General features: G+C 46.2%; 2 protein-coding genes across 3 annotated transcripts in view; both read right to left on the bottom strand.

The window, feature by feature from the left end:
* The window catches only part of MTHFD1L (methylenetetrahydrofolate dehydrogenase (NADP+ dependent) 1 like), a 309,383-nt gene that overhangs the window by 257,492 nt on the left and 34,891 nt on the right, over positions 1-17,000 (bottom strand). For both annotated transcript variants that reach the window (XM_040429522.1, XM_040429523.1), the window contains exons 2-7: positions 8,200-8,284; positions 7,054-7,104; positions 5,441-5,494; positions 2,434-2,552; positions 2,169-2,269; positions 818-957 (exon numbers count right to left, since the gene is read on the bottom strand). In XM_040429522.1, the coding sequence (XP_040285456.1) occupies positions 818-957; positions 2,169-2,269; positions 2,434-2,552; positions 5,441-5,494; positions 7,054-7,104; positions 8,200-8,284 (550 nt within the window). The remainder of the gene's footprint in view (positions 1-817; positions 958-2,168; positions 2,270-2,433; positions 2,553-5,440; positions 5,495-7,053; positions 7,105-8,199; positions 8,285-17,000) is intronic.
* On the bottom strand, positions 11,957-13,456 carry LOC120998729. Its single transcript, XM_040429524.1, has 2 exons — positions 12,499-13,456; positions 11,957-12,467 (listed from the first exon to the last, which is right to left on the bottom strand). The coding sequence occupies exons 1-2, from the start codon at positions 13,337-13,339 to the stop codon at positions 12,400-12,402; spliced, it is 909 nt and encodes a 302-aa protein (XP_040285458.1). The 5' UTR covers positions 13,340-13,456; the 3' UTR covers positions 11,957-12,399.

The following is a 17,000-nucleotide window of genomic DNA, read 5'->3' as shown; positions in this document are numbered from 1 at the left end:
CGTGTTGGTCCCATATTCATATGTGCCCACATTACTGCGAAACATTATGGTTTTAATATATGTAAATGAGCCTCTAGGAGCAACAGGGACGTTGCCGTTACACCTAGAGGCTCTGCTCTCTCCACAACCTCTCCACTTTGACAGGGCCAGGCAGTGTAAAGTCATCATGCCTGACCCAGACGTCTCCTAAACTCTCGCACCTGTGCTGTGCCCTTCAGTAACTGATGTAGGCGTAGTCCAGGAAAGAGACCAGCAGTTCTTGTCTGTACTGGGTACTGAAGCGCCTACGAAGGTGAGTCGTTAGGAGAAGCCAGGGCCAGGTGTGATCATTTTTACACTGCCTGGCCCAGTCAATCAAAGTGAAGAGAGTGCGGCAGTTGCAGTGAGAGCAGAGCCTTTCGGTGTAACGGCAACGCCCCCATTGCTCCTAGAAGCTCATTTCCATATAGAAAAACATCCATTTTTTTCAGAAATGCGGACACATATGAACATGGGACCAACACAGATTTCTTCAGCTGCCAAGTGCACATGTAACAGGTCAGCCAGTGTCATAGGTACAAATCTGCTGACAGATTCCCTTTAAAACTTTGTTTACGATATAACAGGAGCTTTCCTGGCATGTAGAGCTTAATGTAATGTAAACTGGGACTTGGATTAATAAGGTTCATGTAATAGGTTTGCCTTTTACATAACATGAGCCCTTTACAATAAACCCAACAAGGCCGAATGTTCAAATGTTTAAATGAAAATCACACATATAAAAGCAAAGCCCAGATTTTACACAGCAGCGAGTAAACAGAGCAGCGTGTGGCGGTACCTTGTTCTGCAGCTGCTGCGACTGCCAGGAGCTGACCAAGGACACTGCCCCTTTCTTCTGGAGCAGACACTGCAGCGAGGCCTCAAGGGAAACATCTGCTCCAACAATTAACACCGTTTTCCCCTCTAATGATTTCTTAGCTACGATATAAAATAGGACAGTTACATCTGAGCACGGAAAATCTATACAAACAGCTGAAATACAGATCTGAACTAAAAAGCGGCATCCCATGTATGTAATATAAATAACGTGGTCTCAAGTCTCAGGTCACGAAAGAGTAAAATCATTAGGTTATGAAATTATTTTCAAAAAAATAGTGGCTGAAACCTGTCTAAACTTAGGCTGCGTTCACATAACGGAGCCTCTGACGCCGATGCTGCAGGATGTGAGGGTCGGACTCAGCAGACATGACTTCCCCAATCTGATGTTTCTTCATTGTTTGTGTTGTCTACAGAGTAGTGGCGATGCTGGGGCCAACCCCCCACTGATCTAATACTGATGGCTACCCTGAGGATAGCTCTATCATAGAAGGGAGTAGATTCTATGTCTTCATAGTTACTGCCTACAGTACATGCGATTCCGGGCCCCACCACGCTCAAAGAAATCCATGTTTAACCAAACTACGCAGCACAGTTCATATAGATAAGTGAGAAATCAATCCATACGCACAGTGGGTATAACCTTCACTGCTTTCTTTGACCCATCTGGGACATGGATGGCATAGCGATGTCAAATAGGTGATGGTCCCACTTCTACAACCTATCTAGAGAACAGGGGCCCTAAAAACTGAACGAGAGCACACCGCGCATGTGCCGAGTGCTCTCCGTTCATCGCTATGGGAGTTTTAAAAATATCCAAGCGAGTGTGCTCGGCTATTTTCAGAATTCACATAGCGCTGAATGGAGAGCACACCACGCGGGCACGACCATCTCTCCATTCATTGCTATGGGACAGCCAAAAACAGCTGAGCCAGCGCTAGGAAATCCCATAACGGTGAATGGAGCGTGGTTGCACAAGTGTGGCAGTACGGTGTTCACTTCGAAGGTCCCATTCTGGAGGTAGGAGCGGGTCCTAGACGTGGAACCAGCACCTGTCTAGCATATCCTAGCAATAAGACATAAAAGTCCCAGATTCGAATATCCCTTTAAATCCACCATGCTTAACATAGTAGTTATGAGGGACACCCTGCTCCTCTCTTTACACACACACACACGTAAGACACTGACATTTCTGCATAAAATCAGCCGAGTGTAAATATATCCTTACATTTGCTGTTACATCTGTACTGCTTTGCATCGGACAACATGCTTTACAAATGTATGCTGTATAAGACTATCCCAAGAGACCTTACCCATCTGTTCTATGAGCTCAATGATGCCAGAGGCAGTGGGGGAGATGAAGCCATCCTGGGCGCTGCCTCGGACCATCTTTCCCAGGTTAACATCGGTGACACTGGGGAGAAAGAGCATTTAACATTGGATTAACCCTCTCCATTCAGATTACAAAATTCCATTTACATCACATAACGACTGGTATAACGGAAATCCTCCAGCCGCAGTCTCTCATGGCCACGTGACTCCGCTGTATATTTAGAGACAAAAGACAACATGTTTTACCCATCCACATCTTTGTCCGGCTGCACTGCATTAACCACTTGGATGCTGGGTTTGGCCAAATGTAGGACCAGTCCACGCACTTTTGGGTCTTCATTAAGTTTCCGGATTTCGTCAATAATCTAGATATAAATAAAACGAATTAAAACAGTTTGAAGCCAAAAAACATTTATTGATTGGGGAGGGGGGGGGGGGGGGTGCCGTGGACTGTAGGGACTATTACTGTAAACTAAGTGCAAGCAAGCAGGTCCTCACAACATACCTGATCAAAATAACTGTTCTACAGACCATATGGGATGCTGAAAAACGCAGGAGTGGAAAAAAATAAATAAAAATTAAGTACCGTAAGGCATCTTTCACACGGATTTTCTCAAGATGCATTCTGGGAAACGCGCACCATTTCGCAAGCAAGTTCAGTTACTTTTGTCTGCCTTTGTCAACGGATCACAACTGAAACGCTGAACGCAAACATCTCCTATCAACTATCAGTGAAAACGCATTGCATCTGGATGCGATGTGTTTTTCACTGGAGCCCCATTCACTTCTATGGGGCCTTGGCTGCGTGAAAAACGCAGAATATAGAACATGCTGAGATTCCTACTCAACACTGAACTGATGTGTGAAAAAAAAAAAAAAAAAAAACAGTCAGTCATGTACAGTGATGGCCAATTCACATTGTTCGCCCGCGAACACATGTGAGCTGCCATCTTTTTTCACAAGTCCAGCGAGGCACAGGTAAGCCCTTACCTGTGCCTGTGCGCGAGCCGATCTGAAAACAAGTGCGGTCAGCAGGAGCAGGCAGTTCCGAGAACAGCCACTGGGGGCCTTCATCGGGCTGTTCTCGGAATTGCCTGCTCCCAGTGACCGCATTTGTTTTCAGACCGGCTCGATGCACAGGCACAGGTAAGGGCTTACCTGTGCCTCGCCGGACTTGTGAAAAAAGGTGGCAGCCCGCGGGCGAACAATGCGAACTGGCCATCACTGCTCATGTACACAGACCCATTGAAAGGAATGGGTCAGCATTCAGTGCGGGTGCTATGCGTTCACTTAACGCATCACACCCGCACGGAACACTCGTTCGTGTGAAAGAGGCCTAAGGGAATAGCCAAAGTAAAAGGGTTTGCTGTGTGAAATCCGAACCAAATAGAGGGGATTTTGCTGAAGTTTTCAATGAAAAATGCTGCAGATTTGCAAAACGACATATATGCGCATGCTGCCCATTTTAAATCTGCAAGTGATCTGGCCCAAACTGCCATTATCAATGGCTGATAGAAGCGCGCTCATTAAAATGATTAGTCTCCGTCAATTTTTGTACTTGTTTATGGCCGCACCAGTTTGGATTGAAAACAGCTCGTTCTCACTTATTGATAAGTTACTTAATGAACTCATTTTGGGGAGAAAACGCGTTAGAATGAAGATACTTGTATTGCCCCGTTAGCTCAGGGTGTACCTTTTAGAGGTTATTATTTGGCAGCTCAGCTACAAAGGAGAAGGGAGAGGCAACTTGACCCCGTGCTAAACTATTTGGTTTACAATTCAGGATATAAAAATATATTTGTGCTGCTGGAATCTGGACAACTGAAGCATAGGAGGGGCTCTACATGCCGTAACATGGTGACTCCTTATTAAGCTGTGGGATTACACAAGGAAGTTAGCAGAGGTTACTGTTGCATTAGATTTTACGCCACTTTGGGGAAGGGTCTACTTGGGTGAATTTTTGAATGTCACAAGATAAGTTTTGGATAAATTTGGGTATTTATTATATTTCCCAACTTTTTAGGGAAGGGGCTGTTCTTCCATTAGATGAGATTTCCCATTTAGAAGGTATTAGTAAGAATAATTTGTTTAGACATAGACAATTCTATTCTACAGGTAAATCTGCGCTACTTACAGTAGAACATCATGGATTAAGACACTGACTAAGGCACAGGAGGGGAAGATTAAACTATCACACATATATAGGGGTTTGATCCATGGCCCGGCAGGTAAGGTGGCATTTTATTTTATTTTTTTTAATATGAAGGCGTTCACTGTGCGCTAAAAATGACAAGACATCCTTAGGGCTCATTCACACGACCGCACCATGTTTTGCGAGCCGCAAAACACGGATGCTGCCCTTAAAGAAATACCTATTCTTGTCCGCAAATGTTCTTTTTTTGCGGGGCAATGGAATGGAGCAACGTATGCGGACAGCACATAGTCCACATTTTTTTGCAGCCCCATTGAAATTAATGCAAAATTGCCGAATGAATGCAGACCCATTCATACAGTCGTATGACTGAGCCCTTATTCTGCAACTTAAAGGGGTTGTCCAAGTTATATTTATTGATGACCCATCCTAAGGATAGGTCATCAATATCAGATCGGCGGGGGTCTGACACCCGGCACCCCCACCGATCAGCTGTTTGAAGAGAAGGCGCGCCGTGACAGCGCTGCCTCCCATTCACGGTTTACCTTTTAGCCGTTGCATCTGCAGCGGTGAGCAGGTGTAATTACACCCAAGCCGTCCCATTCATTTCAATAACTTTATATTTCCGTCCACAGGGCTGCATGAGGGCTTGTATTCTCCAGGATGAACTGTAGTTTTTATTGGTAACATTTTTGGGGTCCAAAACAGTTTTCCTCCAATCTCAGAGCACAAGAACGTCACTGTGGGCAGTATCAGACATGGACAGCGAAAATCACCTTTTTAAAATGCAGATGCAAGCACTGCTGGCTGGCACACAGAAGATTGTGCCGCCTCCTTAAGAAAAAGGTTAGCCGCACCTTCTCATGTGTAGTGAATGACCATATGAGCTTCAGAAAACACTGAAGTCCTAAAGCAAGCAAAGGGCAGACAACGAGACAAGCACGTGTGCAGTGCAGAGATAGTAATCATCACAGCAGGAGCTGTTAAGACAGCCCTACAGGATCTGACACCCCCCAGCGATCCATACACAAGATTCAGAAGGGTGTATTCAATCCCTTGGCATCACACTGGTTACCAAGACAAAAAGTAAGTCAAACCGACCTCTTCATCACTGCTCTCCTTTGGTACATGTACGAGACGGACATCCACTCCAAGCTGTAAAAGTTAAGAGACGTTTCAATAGATGTATTTTCAGGTAGGACACAAGGCATCTCCACCAATCAGCTGAATGAAGGGGCCATGATGATGCAGCAACCATTACTTCCGTCTGGGCAAACCATGAAGGAGACCACTGTACATTTGGCCGCGCTTGTGCCCGGAACAGCAGCTCAGTGCCATTCACCTAAAAATGGGACTGAGCTGCTGTGACCACCACAGATGTGCCAACAATGAAGGAAACATGGTGCTTGCTGGTACACTGTAGCACCCTTCCTTCAGATGATTGATAGAGACTGACTACTACAAGTCATGACCTACCATAATGCAACATTGTACAGTAAGAAATTAATCCAGCATCTCTAAGACAGACAGAAAGAGTAGATATGTTACATACGTTCACACATCCATAGACAAACGTCTGGGACACACCTCAAACATTGAAACCCCTGAATTAATTCAGTCCCATGACCGCAGGTGTATAAAATCCAACCCCTAGCCAGGCAGTCTGTCTTTACAAACATTTGTGAAAGAATGAGTCATTCTAAAGAGCTCACTGAACTGGAGTGTGGCGTGGTAATAGGATGCCACCAGTGATATTATTGTAAAGTGGAAGGACTGAGGAACCAGGGCTACCCAGCCAAGAAGTGGCAGACCATGTAAAGATACCAAGGAGGGGTCTCCAAGTGTTGAGGAGCATAAAAGTGCATAAAAGTCTTCAACGCTCCGCTGACTATTTATCGGATGAAGTGGTGTAAAGAATGTCAACACTGGACTCTGGAGCAGTGAAAAACGTGTTCTGTGGAGTGATAATTCATGCTTCTCTATCTGGCAGTCTGATAGACATGTCTGCGTTTGGCAAATGCCATGTGAACGTTACCTGCCAGACTGTATTGTGCCAGCTGTAAAGTTTGATAGAGGGATGACGCTATGTGGATGTTTTTCAGAGACTGGCCTAGGCACCCAAGTTCCACTGAAGAGCAATCTTAATGCTTCAGCATACCAAGACATTTTGAAGAATTACATGCTTTTTACTTTGTGGGAACAGTTTGGGGAAGGTCCTTTTCTGTTCCTGCATGACTCTTCCCCAGTGCACAAAGCAAGGTCCAGATGGGCATGTTTGGGTGAGTTTGGAGTGGAAGAACTTAAATCGCTTCACAGAGCTCTGACCTCAACCCCATGGAACACCTTTGGATGAACTAGAACGGAGATTGCGTGCCAGGTCCTCTTGTCCAACATAGTGTCTGACCTCACAAATGCTCTTCAGGATGAATGGACAAAAATTCCAACAGACATACTCCAAAATCTTGTAGAAAGCCTTATTCAAAGAGTTGAAGCTGTTTTAGATGCCAAGGGAGGGGGGAGGAGAAAACTCCATTCTAATGCCTATGGATTTAGGCTCCTGTAGGTGTAATGTGTAGGCCACAATATTTTTGTCCGATAGTTCCTATATAGTCGATCATATAGGATCACATGCTGCCGTGTGTGGTCTTTTCAATATACAACACACTACTGCACTACTAACAACTTCAAAACAATGCAACAAAGCGTAAACTCACCTCCTCTGCAAAGTTTCTGGTTGACTGCAACGTTACATCATCTGTGTCTGCCTGCAAATGATATGAAGACTCAAATTTAAACAGTAGAAAGTACAGATAAAAAAAATTTGGGCTTGACAAGAAAGAATAAATACTGCATGGGTGAATCCAGTTCAAAGGAGGCAAAATGAGCCATAATGGAAATCACTCAATACACAGCCCATGCACCCTCACCAATTTAGGCGGGATAGGCATACTGTTTTATGTATATGGGGGTGCCCTGACAGATGTTGAGGGAAGGAAGGATCAGGCAAGTTGAGTTTCAACACGTGCAATCCTTTGTCCTCACAGGAGGTCAGTCACTTCAAGAGGAGCCTGTCACTGGCTTATTCCCCCTCTCCCAATTGAGAACACCTACACGCTGGAGAATGCATATTTATGGGGGTTCCGAAGAAATAGCTGTCAGCCAAATGTGCGTTAGGCCAACAGCAACTCTACCAGACAACTCACTATCTCAGTTTGGTCAAGAATGCATGTGTTCTCAGTTGAGAGGGATGCAGAGAGGCCCTGAGTAATGTCAGAACAGCAGCAGATTAGTAGAGGTCAATAAAGTATGTTATTTTTAGCCATTTACTACTTTTTTTAAACAAAAATTATCTGCAATAAAACCCCTCGCAGGGAACATTTTAAAAAAAATGCATATGGCTGAACAACCCCTAAAAAGGGGTTGTCCCCATCTAGACATTTATGGTATAAATGTACAATAGGCATGGGCTCTACCTCTGGGACCCCATAGCAGTGAATGGAGAAAGCTGTGCATGCGTGGAGTACTCTCCATTCATGGCAAGGGCCATTCTTGAGAAATGAGGCAGGACACACCTATCAGACATATATGACATCATCAATATATCTTAAAATGTCCACTTAGGACAATCCCTTTAAAGGCTACAGGAAAAAAAAACTGCAAGTTTTGTCAGCTGATCTTATATTCTCAAAATGTAGGTATTTAGGATTTCTTATTTTACTAAAGCAAAAAAATCTCAGCGCTGACCTGCTGTCGAGTGATCTAGATGGTTTCTGCAGGTACGGTTATAAGTAAAAAGTCACATTGGTTATTAAAAGACCGCCATCTGTAGAGCTACGCCTCAAATCACATGCTCCACTTACTTGAATTACAGCTAGTATAGGCTTGAAGGCGGTGTTCTCTTTTTGCAAACTCCTGAAGGTGTCTTTCGATCGTTTAATTATGTTTCTGCAAAGAAAGACAAAATGATGTAAAATATACAATAGATGGGTGCATTATGGATGCCCAAATGGAGACAGGTCAGCAGGTGCTGTGGCCCAAAACTCCCATCTGGATTTGCAGCTGAGCACGTGCTATGTGACATTTCCCCACTTCGGTGGCTTGCCACCTGCTACATCCAAGGCACTGGCCTCTTAGGCAAGTTCTCTTTAAAAATCAATTGCTCTGGTCTAGCAGTGGAGCTGGATGCACGCATGTGAGGGAGCTACACTGTGGATCACTGGAAAGCGGGCATCTTAAGCTATTACAGCTTGAAAATGGGCAAGACCGGGAGAGATAAGACAAAAGCACCAAGCTCGGGGAAAAAAGAGAAAAAGGGAGAAAAAGGGAGAAAAAGAAAAAAAAAAAAAGAGAAAGAGACAGACACTCAGCAGATATCAGAGACCTAGCTCCATATCATTTATGAGAGAGCTGCTAACTGAAGCTATGGACCCTTTGGTTCAAGAGCTTAAAGACATGTGGAAAGATCTGCACCAGCTGGGGGAAGTTGAAGCTTTGGAGTCTAACCAGTTGGCGATAATGGAGTTCGATTAAGCGGTGACCCGGAACTTGGACAGTGCTCAAGCTTATTTTAACACCCTCTACAATATAGGATCAAGACAACAGAGGACGGCAAAATAATATTCGTCTGAAGAGATTTCCCGAATCCATTCCGGTGTACTCCATCATGGCCGGCCTGACAGACTTTACCTCGTTGCTGGGGGCTGATGAAACAGTCGACCTTACCATGGACAGAGCGCATCAGGCACTGCACCCCCCCACCTAAGCTTAACGAGCCACCCAGAGATAGTGTGCCGAATGGCAAATTTTTAGGTGAAAGGATTCTGAAGGTAGCTCGCAGGGCTCCAGATGGCGACCAAAATGGTCACCAATGCGCCTTAAAATTTGCAGATGGCGACAAGACTTTTTAGCCTTGTCGCCATTCGCGACAGGGCTGCCGCGCTGTAGCTGAATATTGCGGCGGGGCATGGGAGCCAATAATTCCTTGCCCCCCCCTCCCCAGCGCAGGCGTTCGTTCAGTAGCACAGGGCAGAAGGAAGCCTGTGCCGCTGCCGCCAATGAAAAAGACAGAGGGGAAGAGGAGGGGCTGTGTCCACTACACCACCAATTAGGTTAACTCACCTATTAATTCAAATACAGGAGTCGGGTGCTGGCTGCAGATTCACATAGCCGGCACCCGACCTCTATGACAGGGTGCCTCACCTCAGGGGTTAACTGCCGCAGATCGCAGCTTCCTGTCAGAGGTCGGATGCCAGCTATGCGATTCTGCAGCCGGCACCTGCCTCCTGTATTTGAATTAATGGGAGAGTTCTCATCAATTGTGGCACAGTGTGCCCCCCTTCACCCAGTATTAAAAACATTGGTGGCAGTGGCCACAGGGTCACCTCCCCTCAGTGGAAGTTCCCATCGGAGCCCCAGCAGTGAAATCCTGGGGCTCCGATCAGTTACCATGGCAGCCAGGACGCTACTGAAGCCCTGGGGTGCCATGGTCAGCTCCCTGCTGCTGTGTGCACTATGCTCAAGGAAGTAGGGACAGTGCGAAGTCCTATTCACCTTAATAGATCTCTATTAGGGTGAATAGGACAAGGGTTGTAGCCCCTAAGGGGGCTAATAGTTAGTAAATAAATAAAAAGTAAAAAAAAAACAAAAAAAAACAAAACTCCAAAATATTAAGTATAAGGGCTCTTTCACACTTGCGTTGTTGGGTTCCGGCATCGAGTTCAGTCGTCGGGGGGGATTATCCCAATGCATTCTGAATGGAGAGAAATCCGTTCAGGATGCCTTCAGTTCCGGAACGTTTTTTGGCAGGAGAAAATACCGCAGCATGCTGCGCTTTTTGCTCTGGCCAAAAATCCTGAACACTTGCCGCAAGGCCGGATCCGGAATTAATGCCCATTGAAAGGCATTAATCCGGATCCGGTAATGCGCCGAAACGACGTTTAGCTTAAGGCCGGATCCGGATTAATGCCTTTCAATCGAAACGACGTTTAGCTTTTTCTGAATGGTTACCATGGCTGCCAGGACGCTCAAGTCCTGTTTGCCATGGTAAAGTGTAGTGGGGAGCGGGGGAGCAGTATACTTCCTGTCCGTGCGGCTCCCTTCAGAGTGACGTCAGGGCGCCCCACGTGCATGGATGACGTGTCGCATGGATCACGTCATCCATGCGCATGGGGCGCTCTGACGTCATTCTGGAGTGCCCCGGGAGCCGCACAGACCAAGTAAACTGCTCCCCCGCTCCCCACTACTACTATGGCAGCCAGGACTTTAATAGCATCCTGGGTGCCATAGTAACACTGAACGCATTTTGAAGACGGATCAGTCTTCAAATGCTTTTAGTTCACTTGCGTTGTTACGGATCCGGCGGGCACCTCCGGCAAATGAGTGCACGACGGATACGGACAACGCAAGTGTGAAAGGCCTAAATCGCCCCCTTTCCCAATTTTACTTATAAAATATATAAACAATAAACAAACATATTACATATTGCCACATGTGAAAAGTCCAAACTAATAAAAAAAATATAAAAGAAAATCTATGCGGTGAACGTCTTAAAAGAAAAAAATAAATAAATAAATACCAGTGTCCCCTTGTCTCCCCAAAAAAAATAGGATAGCACTGTTCTATTATGGGCCGGACGTTCCATAAAATGTGGAATGGTGTTTTTTGGTATTGAAACCGATAAAAAAAATTATATATATTTTCAAATTGGCGACTAAAAATTTTATTTGGCTCCTACATTTTACAGTTTAGGAGACAATGGCTCCTAAACAGAGCACTGGCTCAGTTGGCGCCACGCCTCACATTTGCTGAATCTCCTGTGTCTATCAGGACTTGTCCTCCCCAAGTCTGCAGAAATTGCGTTTGTTAAAGGATAACTGTCACATTTAGACCCCAATTTCAATTTTCATATATGTAGTTACTAATAACATGATATTCCAGAATCAGTTACTATTAGACTGACTTACCCCATATTTAATAAGATTCAGCCCTTAGCAACCAGTCTGCATAAAACTGAGGATGCCTGCTTAGTGTCTCCAAAGTCTGAAAGCCATACATATTGGGCATCGCTGCGTCCGTAAAAATCTTCTCTATAAAAATACCCCATAAACTAGCCCCTCGATAAACGCCGTAAAAAAAAAAAAATTAAAAAAAATTATTAAAAAAAACCGCAATTAGACTTACCGGTAATTCCGTTTCCTTGAATCCACCATGACGGCCCACCTTGAGATTGACCCTTGACCTCTGTAGGGGCAGGAACACATAGAGTTTAAGAACCCCCCACCCCTCCACCTCCTCAGTGCTTTACAATTACCCGAAAAGGTGGAACAAAAGTAAAAGGATATTAATCCATACCCTTAAACTCCTATCTATCCTAAAGTACGTAAGTATGAAAAGATATATTCGTAAGCATATATCTCCCCTTTTTTTTTTTTTTTTTTTTTTGGGAAGGGGAATAGTATGGGCCGTCATGGTGGATTCAAGGAAACGGAATTACCGGTAAGTCTAATTGCGGTTTTTCCATTTCATCCACCATGACGGCCCACCTTGAGACATAACAGATAACTAAAAGGGTGGGGATAACATCTGTAAAACCCTCCGGCCGAAAAGAGTCTCATTCGAATCCGGAAGATTAAGACGGTAATGTTTTACAAAGGTATTGGTGCTTGACCAGGTTGCAGCCTTGCAAATCTGGTCAAGCGAGACTCCTCCTTTCTCAGCCCAAGAGGAGGCAGTGGCCCTAGTAGAGTGGGCCTTAACATTATCAGGACTGGGTATATTCTGGAACCTGTAACAATATTCAATGGTGGATCTGATCCATCTGGCTATGGAAGACCTAGCTAGTTTCTTTCCCTTATTTTTCCCTGAAAACTGAACAAGGAGATTGCCATCAACCCTAAAATCCCTGGTATAATCCAGGTACTGGATCACTGTATCCCTGACATCTAAGAGATGTAAATTAACACTAGACCCTGAAGATTCAGATCTGGGGATGGAAGGTAGAAAGATCTCCTGTTCCCGATGGAAGGGAGAGACTACTTTTGGGAGAAAACCTGGATCGAGAGTTAAACGGATGTGATCTTGGGTGATCTGGAGGTAGGGTTCCCTACAAGAAAGGGCCTGGATCTCTCCAATACGTCTTGCTGAGGTGATAGCAATTAAAAAGGCAGTTTTTAGGGAAAGGTGTTTTAAAGAGATTTCTGATAACGGTACGAAGGGAGGTTTTGTTAGGCCTTCTAGGACTATGTTAAGGTCCCAAGTAGGAGCCCTTGATTTCAGAGAGGGTCTCAATCTTGAAACCACTCTAAAGAACCTCCTGATCCATCTGTGGCTAGCTAGGCTGCAGTCATAAAAGGAGCTGAGAGCAGAAACCTGGACTTTCAGGGTACTAGGTCTTAGGCCCAATTCCAAGCCGCACTGTAGAAAATCCAAGATCCTATTGATGGGAGGGGAGGAGGTGTCTGGGCGCTCCACTCCTAACCAGGAACAGTATCTCTTCCAGATCTTTAGGTAGATGGCAGACGTCACATTTTTCCTACTGGCCCTTAGGGTAGATATCACTTTTTCTGAAAGACCCCTGTTTCTTAATGTCTCGCTCTCAGGATCCAGACTGACAGTCTGAATATCCCGGGGTCTGGATGAAGTAGAGGGCCCTGGACTAGAACATCTTTCTGGAAAGGGATTTCCCATGGATCCTCCAGCGATAGCTGTTTTAGAGTGGAGAACCAACTCCTCTTTGGCCACAAAGGGGCTATTAAGATCAGAGTAGTTGGTTCCCCTAGGAGTTTCTGGATGACCCTGGGAAGAAGAGGTATTGGGGGGAAGGCGTAGGCCAGGTTCCAATTCCAGTGTATCGATAGGGCATCGATTGCCCAGGGTCTGTCTTCCCGGTTTAGGGAGCAGAAGCATTCCACCTGCGCATTCTTTCTGGAGGCGAACAAGTCTACCTCCGGACGGCCCCATCTTTCCGAGATCTTCCGGAAGATGTCCCTGTTCAGAGACCATTCTCCTGGATCTATCGTCCTCCTGCTCAGGAAATCTGCTATCGTATTTTCGCAGCCCTTTAGGTGGATGGCGGAGAGAGATAAGACGTTCTCTTCTGCCCAGGAGAAGATTCTTCTTGCTAACGCACCCAAAGGTCGTGACCTTGTCCCTCCTTGATGTCGCAGATAGGCCACCGTTGTGGTGTTGTCGGACATTACTCTTAGGTGTTGCCCTTTTAAAAAACTCTCTCCCCTTACTAACGCCTCCAGGACTGCATATAGCTCTCTGTAGTTTGAGGATTTGACTCGTATCTCGGCTGGCCAGGAGCCCTGTAGAAGATGATCTCCAATCTTTGCACCCCAGCCTCCAAGGCTTGCGTCCGTGATAACCTGAACTGCCGGATGGTTCTGCCACTGTAGGCCTCCAAGCAGTCTTCCTCTTTCTTTCCACCAGTCTAGGTCTGTTTTTACGGCCTGCGGGATCCGGAAAGTCTTGTCCAGACTTACCTGCTTCCCGTCCCAGATGCCTAGGATCCAACTCTGGATCACCCTTGTGTGGCCTTGGCACCAGGCAACCGAAGGGATGCAGGCTGTTAGGCTTCCCAGGAGACTCATGGCCTTCCGGATGGAGCAACTGCGAGACCTCTGAAATGCTCGGATCTTTTCCACTAGAGTCGTGGCCTTGTCCTGAGGGAGGAAGGTTCTTAACAGGGATGAGTCCAGCTCCACACCCAGGAACCTTATTCTCCTGGATGGGATTAGGGTGGATTTCTTTAGATTTATGATCCAGCCAAGATTGTTTAGGAATTCCGAGAATCTTTGCGTTGCTCGGAGGTTCTCGGACTCTGTTTTGCCCAGAATCAGGAAGTCGTCGAGATATGGGATGATTGTAATTCCCTCTTGACGAAGATAGGCCACCATCTCTACTACTACTTTTGTGAAGACCCTGGGGGCCGAGGAGATACCGAAGGGAAGGGCCACATATTGAAAGTGATGGATTGATCCGTCTTGACCCTTTATAGCAAATCTTAGATACCTCTGAGAGAGATGATGAATGGGGACGTGGTAGTAGGCGTCCTTTAAATCGATCGATGTCATGAACGCCCCCTTCAGGATCAGGGGAATTATGGATGGGATTGTTTCCATCCTGAACCTTCTGTATAGAATGGACTTGTTTAGGGGTTTTAAGTTTATAATGGTGCGAAAGGATTGGTCTGGCTTTTTTATTAAAAAAAGGCTGGAATAAAACCCTCTCCTTACCTCTGGGATAGGGACCCTTTGAATCACCCCTAGGTCCAAGAGTTCTTGGACGCCCTGCCAAATTTTTGGAAGTTCTGATCTGCGCTGGTGTGAGATGCAGAATCTTCCTGGGGGGACTGATGCGAATGCTATCTTGTAGCCCTGAGAGATTACATTTAGAACCCAGGGATTTGAAGTTACCTGTTTCCAGGAAGATAGAAAACCCATCAGTCGCCCCCCTACTCTGGCGTCACTGCTGTTTGTTTGGTCTATTTTGAGGGTTGAGTATGAAGCCTCTTCCTCTCCCTCCTTTGGGATAGCTCCATCGGCCAGTTTTCCCTTTCCCCCTGTAGGATCTCTGCTGAGGCTGGAATTGACGAAAGGGCTTCTTTTTAGAATCTTTCTCCTCTGGGAACCCCTTTTTCTTGTCTGCTGCCCCCTCTAGGATTTTATCCAAAGTGGGACCGAAGACAAATTCCCCTGAGAAGGGGATGGAGCAGAGTTTAGCCTTGGAAGCCTTGTCCCCGGACCAGGCCTTCATCCATAACGCCCGCCGGGCTGCATTAGAAAGAGCCGCATCCTTGGCTGAGAAGCGGATCGACTCTGCAGAAGCATCGGCCAGAAATGCAGTGGCGGAGCGTAGAAGAGGGAGCGAGTCTCTGATCTCTTCTCTTGGGGTTTTATTTTTCAGGTGTACGTCCAACTCCCCTAGCCATATATACATTGCTCTAGCAACAGAAGTAGCAGCGATATTAGTCTTGACCCCAAACATGGCTGATTCCCAGGATTTTTTTAGGAGCCCGTCCGCCTTTCTATCCATAGGATCGTTCAACTGTGAGGAGTCTTCAAAGGGTAGAGCGGTCTTCTTTACTACCTTAGCCACTTGTAGATCCACTTTAGGGGTCTGATTGTAAAGTTTGCATTCAGTCGGATCAAAGCAGAGCCTGTTTCTGAACTCCTTAGGAACGCCTAACCTCTTCTCCGGGTCTGACCATTCTTCCATTATCATCTCCTTTATATTTTCATTAATGGGAAAAACTATAGAGGATTTAGATCTAAGGCCCCCAAACATTTCGTCTTGTACCGTACGAGGTTTAAGGGTATCCTCGATACCCATTGTGGATCTAACTGCTCTCAGCAGCTCCTCCATTTCATCAGCGGAGAAGAAATATTTTTTATCCTCGTCCGGAATTTCCCCGTCAGACAAGGGTTCCTCATTAGGAAATTGTCTGGATGAGGTGGAAGCCACTTCCACCTCCTCGCCCTCAGAGGAGGAGATAGCGGACAACTTGCGTTTCTTGGAGGGGATAGGAGTACTAGCGGGGGTTGTCAGGGTGGCTAAAGAGGACTTAATTTCGTCTGCAATAAAAGATTTCATTTCAGACAGAATATCTGGTTGTTCTTCTTTCCAAATTTCCGATGTGCAAGATTTGCACAACCTTTTTTTGTAGTTCTCAGGGAGACGCTTAGAACAAGCGCAGCATTTTAGGAGTTTGGACTTTGGCTTTGACTCCTTGCTGCCCTGGAGAGGAAACAACCAGATATGCCAATTAGAATTTCAATGTCAAAAGACTGAAATATATACCCCCCAGAAGGGGACTCACGGTACTGGCAGTAGTGGGATCAGGGCCTTCCTGGCGGGGAGCAGGTGTCTGACATCGCGGTGCTGCAGGCAAGAGCTGGAGGGAACCGCGGTCTACTTTCCTTTTCAAATTTCCCGGCGTCTGACGTCATCAAGCTGCGCCTCTAGTGACGGCAAGAGCCGGTGCCACACGAGCCTATGAGAGGATGCGTGCGGCGTCCGGCCTGCCTCCTCGCCGTACCTGCTCCCCCAGCCGGTCACAAGCGCACAGCATGCAGAGGAAGAACGTCGCATACCGCACACCGCGCGCCCGCGAATCCGGCACCCCCGACTGCTTCCCTAAGGAGGGAAGGAAGTACGAGAGGTATGGGGGAGGACCACAGGCCTCAGCATAGGCCGAGACGAGGGTCCTCGATGTTCCAAGTTGGCCAGCCTTAGCCCATGCCGCGGGAGGCCAGCTGGAGAACCTGCAAAGTAAAATTAACAATGTAATCCTCCCTGAGGAGGATCCTCTCCACGTGTTGGCCCCTGTAGGGGCAGGAAAGCACTGAGGAGGTGGAGGGGTGGGGGGTTCTTAAACTCTCTATGTGTTCCTGCCCCTACAGAGGTCAAGGGTCAATCTCAAGGTGGGCCGTCATGGTGGATGAAATGGAAAAAAAAAACCACATTTATATTGTCACCTTGGATCCCAAGTGTAATAACAAGCCATTAAAAATTCATATGCACCCCAAATAGTGCAAATCAAACCACCATCTCATCCCGCAAAAAATGAGCCCCTAAATTAGTCGCCCAACAAAAAAAAAAGAAAAAAGATTGGGCAAAATTTCCATTTGAATCCTTTTATAATAAAGCAAGGGTTAAC

This window comes from Bufo bufo, chromosome 4, assembly GCF_905171765.1.
Source record: "Bufo bufo chromosome 4, aBufBuf1.1, whole genome shotgun sequence".
NCBI lineage: Eukaryota > Metazoa > Chordata > Amphibia > Anura > Bufonidae > Bufo > Bufo bufo.
The sequence above is the reverse complement of the archived record's forward strand: the minus strand, read 5'-3'. Positions and strand labels throughout refer to the sequence as shown.